General features: G+C 45.8%; 1 protein-coding gene across 1 annotated transcript; it reads left to right on the top strand.

Annotated features, from left to right (window-relative positions):
- The first annotated feature begins 255 nt into the window (after positions 1-255).
- Positions 256-2,268, top strand: LOC121612231 (cytosolic sulfotransferase 3-like). The gene is made up of 8 exons (XM_041944969.1): positions 256-351; positions 460-595; positions 699-827; positions 1,059-1,159; positions 1,424-1,550; positions 1,655-1,752; positions 1,858-2,032; positions 2,127-2,268. Exons 1-8 carry the CDS (start codon positions 331-333, stop codon positions 2,237-2,239), a joined length of 900 nt encoding a protein of 299 aa, XP_041800903.1. The 5' UTR covers positions 256-330; the 3' UTR covers positions 2,240-2,268.
- Positions 2,269-6,621: the final 4,353 nt, after the last annotated feature.

Below are 6,621 nucleotides of genomic sequence, written 5' to 3'. Positions count from 1 at the left end.
TGAAACCATTCACTGTGGAGTCACTTCCCAAGTGGCTGACATTGTTTAAATGTGCTCACATTATGTTCAAGTCCAAAGCTTTCAAACTGTTTAAAGACTATTTTAACTTCACAATGGTTAAACATGTCTGCGGGTAATAGCCTGGGAAATCTGGAAGGACAGGGAGGAGCTGGACTTTCAGCTATCACGTCCATAACTGAACCTGCAATGAAAAGCTAGACAGTGTTATGCAACAAGTGAAGAGAGGTATGAATATCGCCTGCTTGCCTGAGAAAAGTTACAAGAGGACAAGAGTGTCAGAAATACAGTGAGAAACCAGCAACGATCAGAATGTCTGCTGATCCGGACAAGGTACAGTGATGTTTGCATTTTTTCCACACAATCAGATTACTGCAGTTTGATTACTCTCAAACAATGATCATGTGTTTTGTATGTTTTGATTCTTTTCTTTTTTTAAAGATGGATTTTCCTCGATCTGAACTGTTTGATTTCCATGGAGTCTCAATGATACATTATTTCACTGACAACTGGGAGAACGTTCAAAACTTTCAAGCCAGGCCAGATGATATACTTATTGCAACATACCCCAAAGCTGGTTAGTCCACATGAAGAGTCAATATAAAAGCTTTACAGCCCGTATTGTGTGTATAGAGGTGAGGGGTTGGATCATTTTTCCCCTCTCTCTGTCTTTCTTGAAGGAACCACATGGGTCTCCTACATCCTTGACCTGCTGTATTTTGGCCAGACAGCCCCAGAGCGTCAGACATCCATCCCAATTTATGAAAGAGTACCTTTCTTGGAGATTGTGAAGTCAGCTGAGGAAACAGGTTCAACAGATGATCAAACACACTTCATCTTATGTAACTTATAGTGTACTGTGTGGTTAATTCTAACCTTTTACTTCAATAAACTTTATCGATCAATGTATCTTAAGCGTTCTTATGCTTCTCATTAGTATTATGTTTCTTAAAAAGACACTGCATTTACTGCACTATGACAGGAAAAAAAAACTACTTAACACTTTACAGGATGTGCTTTCTCTCTGTCTCTTCATGTAGGAGTTGAACTGGCGAACAACCTTCCCACCTCTCCACGGCTCATTAAAACTCATTTTCCAGTCCAGTTTGTGCCGAAGTCCTTTTGGGAGCAAAACTGCAGGGTCAGTAGTTTGTGTGTGATTTGCATGATATCAACGTATGATCACAAGATGATGTAATAGAGGAAAAAGTAACTTCAGCAGCATTAAGGACGCACATCATTCATAAGACTGAATGATGACAAAGAGAAGCAGTAGAATTTAAAGCGTTTCTACCTCCACTTACAACAAATACTCAGATTTGTGTTAGAATGATATTCTAACTATTCTATTCTATGTGTCCTTTAACATGGATCTCAGTTATTTCGGTTTTTTTTTCTTCTGTAGATGATCTACGTGGCCCGCAATGCCAAAGACAACGTGGTCTCTTATTTTCATTTTGAGCGCATGAACAAGGCTCAGCCAGATCCTGGAGACTGGAGCAGCTACCTCCACAGATTCAAAGAGGGAAAGAGTATGAAATACAATAATAATAGAGTTGTTTTTGTTGGAACAGACACACACAGATTTGTACTGAACACTGTTAATGTGTTTTCATGTATTGTTCTGTTGCTTCAGTTGTGTTTGGACCCTGGTATGACCATGTGAACGGCTGGTGGAAGAAGAAACAGACTTACTCAAACCTCCATTACATGTTCTTTGAAGATATGGTTGAAGTACGTCAGTAGTTTTTGTGGGTTCTTCCTGTGGAGGCTCCTTTCCTAAAGGTCTCCTCTAGGTGGTAATAACACAATGATGATATGTGACCATTGTGTTTCCAGGATACTGGACGGGAAATAGACAAACTCTGCTGTTTTCTTGGTTTGTCTCATTCAGTGGAGGAGAAGAAACAAATTGCAAGTGGAGTGCAGTTTGATAACATGAAAAAGAACGACATGGCCAACTATTCTACTGTCCCAGCTATGGATTTCAAAATATCTCCTTTCATGAGAAAAGGTAACTTGATGCCTTCATAACCAAATGCACGTGAAAAAAAATCAGATCTCCACCTTTAGCTAAAATACCTGACTGATTCTCTGTGGTTCTGCAGGGAAGGTTGGTGACTGGAAGAACCATTTCACTGTGGCCCAGAGTGAAGAGTTTGATGAAGACTACAAGAAGAAGATGAAGGATCCTACACTTCAGTTTCGCACTGTCGTCTGAACAGGAGGGGACAGACTGTGTATATGCGGAGGCTTATCATGATTGACTGGATGTGTGGCATTTCTGAAAAAAATATCAAAATATATTTGGCTCTCATGTGACAGCAGGGGTGTGGAGTGTGTCTTCTTGTGATTTTTGTTTGAATGAAGGCTGTGAACTACATATCACTACATACATATCATGAAGCACCATGCCATTTCTGATGGTGAACATGTTTGTCATAACAAGAGAATGTATATGTATATAATATTTTGCAATTAGCATTTCATTAACCAGTAATCCTTGAAAACAGAAAACATGGACTTAAATACATGTGTGTGTGTGCGTGTGTGTGTGGGGGGGGGGGTACAAAGGTGAAACAACTGTTCCCAGGTTCTGCAGTGGGCCCACAAGTCCCGGTTTGCCTGACACACCGGTGACAATTGAACCTTGAGGGTACTCAAGCAACATTTCTGGTGGCCTAGGATGGTGGCAGACACCTGGGAGTATGTTGCCGCCTGCTCTGTTTGTGCTCAGGGGAAAACCTTTCCAAAGCTACCCATTTTGTCACCCTGCCAAAATTCCCCTCTGCCAAAGAGACTGCTGAACTGTTCGTGCATCATGTGGGCCACCTGCATGGTATCCCATGAGATACTATCTCTGACAGAGGCCCATAATTCATCTCTTTAATTTGGAGGGGGTTTTGCCGGGCACTGAGGGCAACAGTCAATCTGTCCTCAGGCTTCCATCGCCAAACGGCCAGTCTGAAAGAACCAGTCAGGACTTGGAATTAGGTGAGATCATCACTTTGAGGTGCGTCATGGCCGCCATGACGCACCTCAACGCAGGGAGTTATAGTCCAGGTTGAGTGTTTGTGTGGAGGAGGGGGAGGGCAGGGAGAGAGTTCAGCATCCTGACAGCCTGGTGGACGAAGCTGTCCCGCAGTCTGCTGGTCTTGGCCTGCAGACTCGATCGTGTTTGGCGCCGTCCCAGGTGGCAGCCTGTAGCAGCAGCTCCCGTCGTGTTTTTTAAGTTTTCGTTTATTTGTCCGTTCGTTCTTTTTTTTCTGTTTTCTGATCAATCACAACCTGTTCGTTAGAGTTGTGACAATGTCTGGACTTAAGTTTGCTACCCTTCTCCGTGTTTTTCTTTTACTTTCCCTACATTTTGTAACTGGGAACGATGCCGACGGCAGCGGTGGCAGCATTGTTTACATGCGCGAACAGCTGATTGCGCTGTGTAGACCCGTGCTGCTGCCCGGAGAGAGACCTGTGGTCCCGCAGGAGTTACGGAGGAGAAGCCGGGGCTGCAGGTCTGGAGTAAAAAGGAGGGAAAAAAGGAGAAGACACAAACCAGCGGTCCCAGCGATTATAACGGGGAACGTGAGGTCTTTGGGGAATAAAACGGACGAGCTGGCAGCGCTGGTGAAGACCCAGAGGGAATACCGTGAGTGTAGCTTATTTTGCTTCAGTGAAACATGGCTGCACTCGCACATCCCGGACAGCAGCGTTGAGGTCCCAGGATACAGTTTGGTACGGGGAGACAGAGACTTTTCCAAAAGTTTGAAGAAGAAGGGTGGCGGACTTGCACTTTATGTCAGTGAGAGGTGGTGCAACCCCGGACATGTTAGCGTGAAGGAACGTCTCTGTACCCCCGACATTGAACTGCTGGCTGTGGGAATGCGCCCGTATTATTTACCGAGGGAGTTCACGTCCACCATTGCTATCGCTGTTTACATCCCCCGTCAGCTGATGCAGCGGTAGCCTGTGACGTCATCAGCTCCACCGCCGCTAAACTACTGACTGAACACCCGGACTCATTCATGGTTATTACAGGTGATTTTAATCATGCTTCACTGAACAACACCTTAAATAACTTTCATCAGTACATCGACTGCCCCACCAGAGACAATAAAACCCTGGATCTTCTCTATGCCAACGCCATTGACGCATATGACGCCACTGCCCTCCCCCCCTTGGCAGGTCAGACCACAACCTGGTCAGGATGACTCCAAGGTATGTCCCCCTGGTGAAAAGACAACCCAAGCACACCAGGACAGGAAGGAGGTGGACACATGATGCCACTGAAGCACTGCAGGACTGCTTTGAGTCGACAGACTGGGATGTACTCTGTGAGCCACATGGGGAGGACATTGACAACATGACCGACTGCATCACAGAGTACATCAGATTCTGTGAGGACACCACCATGCCAGCCCGGACTGTATGCTGCTTCTCCAATAACAAGCCCTGGATCACCAGCGACCTGAAGGCACTGCTGAACGAGAAGAAGAGGGCTTTCAGGTCTGGAGACAGAGAGGAGCAGAGGAGAGTGCAGCACAGACTCCGAGACATGCTGAGGACATGCAAGGACAACTACAGGAGGAAGCTGGAAGCCAAACTCCAACTGAACAGTGTGAAAGATGTGTGGACAGGAATGAAGCACATCACAGGGATGAAGGGGAAGGACAGGCAGACATCAGGGAGCCTGGACAGAGCAAATCAGTTCAACCAGTTTTTTAACAGGTTTAGCTCACCTCCTGCCACCTCTCAGACGCCCCCTGCCTCCCACACACCCACACTGTCCCAAACGGCTCACACCACCCCCCAGCATTCTCCTGCACAACACCTCTCCATCTGCACTGTAAGAATCACATTCTTTGATTTCTCCAGTGCCATCAACACCATTCAACCTCTGCTATTGGGTGAGAAGCTGCGGGGGATGGGTGTTAACAACGCAGTGATCTCCTGGATTACTGACTACTTGACAGGCCGGCCACAGTTTGTCCGTCTGGGCAGCGGGCTGTCTGATGTGGTGGTCAGTGATACAGGAGCTCCACAAGGGACTGTGCTTTCTCCCTTCCTCTTCACCTTATACACCACTGACTTTAAGTACAACTCTGAGTCATGTCACCTGCAGAAGTTCTCTGATGACTCAGCTGTTGTCGGGTGTATAAGAGAGGGAGAGGAGGGGGAGTACAGGACACTGATAGACAACTTTGTCGAGTGGTCCGAACAGAACCACCTGAGGCTGAACATCAGCAAGACAAGAGAGATGGTGATCGACTTCAGGAGGAAGATGACGCCTTAACAGCCACTACGGATCAAAGGGGAGGTGGTGGAGGAGGTGGAGGACTACAAATACCTCGGAGTGGTGATCGACAACAGACTGGACTGGAAATCCAACACAGAGACTGTGTATAAGAAGGGGATGAGCAGACTCTACTTCCTGAGGAAACTGAGATCCTTCAACGTGTGCAGCAAAATGTTGGAGATCTTCTACCAGTCTGTTGTTGCCAGCACCATCTTCTTTGCTGTTGTTTGTTGGGGAAGCAGCATCAGAGCCAGCGACACCAACAGACTTGATAAGATCATCAAGAAGGCTGGCTCTGTACTTGGACTCAGACTTGAGTCTTTTGAGACTGTGGTGGAGAGGAGTACGCTGAATAAACTGCTATCCATCATGGACAATCAGCACCCTCTCCATCACACAGTGGACAGACAGCGGAGCACCTTCTCCTACAGGCTGCTACAGCTCCGCTGTCGAAGGGACAGATACAGGAAATCTTTCCTGCCACATGCCATTACACTGTACAATAACAGCTGAAGATAATAATAATAATACAATACTTCTTACCACGACTGTTTGCTTTTGATATTTTATTATTATGTATATAATTTTTTACTGCTGCTATTTCGATATTTTATTATATATAGTTTGTTCTTACAGTCACGGTACACTTTATTTTCACTGCCATTTGCTTTTGATATTCTTATTTTGATATTCATTTGCATTTGATATTCCTTTTGTGCAAAACTATTTACTACTGTTTACTATTTGGCTATTTTATTATTTTGTTATGTATATAATCTTTTTACTGCTCGCTATTTTTATATTTTTATTATGTATAGTTTGTTCTTTATAGTCTTATTTTCACTTATTTCACTGTGTGTAATGCTGCTGCTGCACTGCAATTTCCCAGCTTGGGATAAATAAAGTATATCTATCTATCTATCTATCTATCTATCTATCTATCTATCTATCTATCTAGACTCTGCAGTCTCCTCCCTGATGCCAGCAGGCTGAAGAGGCTGTGTGACGGGTGGGTGGGGTCTCTCGCAATGCAGAGGGCTTTGCGGGTGAGGCGGGAGGTGTAGAGGTCGTGGAGGGAGGGGAGAGAAGCACCGACGATCTTCTCGGCTGCTCTCACGATGCGCTGGAGGTTCTTCCTGCAGGATGTGGAGCAGGCGCCGTACCACACGGTGATGCTGCTGGTCAGGATGCTCTCGATGGTGCCTCTGTAGAAGGTGTGCATGATGGGGGCCGGGGCTCTAGCTTTCCTCAGTTTGCGGAGGAAGTAGAGGCGCTGGTTCGCTTTCTTGGCCAGCGATGTGGTGTTGGTG

This window comes from Chelmon rostratus, chromosome 10, assembly GCF_017976325.1.
Source record: "Chelmon rostratus isolate fCheRos1 chromosome 10, fCheRos1.pri, whole genome shotgun sequence".
NCBI classification, from domain to species: Eukaryota; Metazoa; Chordata; class Actinopteri; order Chaetodontiformes; family Chaetodontidae; genus Chelmon; species Chelmon rostratus.
Note: the sequence above shows the minus strand (reverse complement) of the source record. Positions and strands in the feature narration are given on the sequence as shown.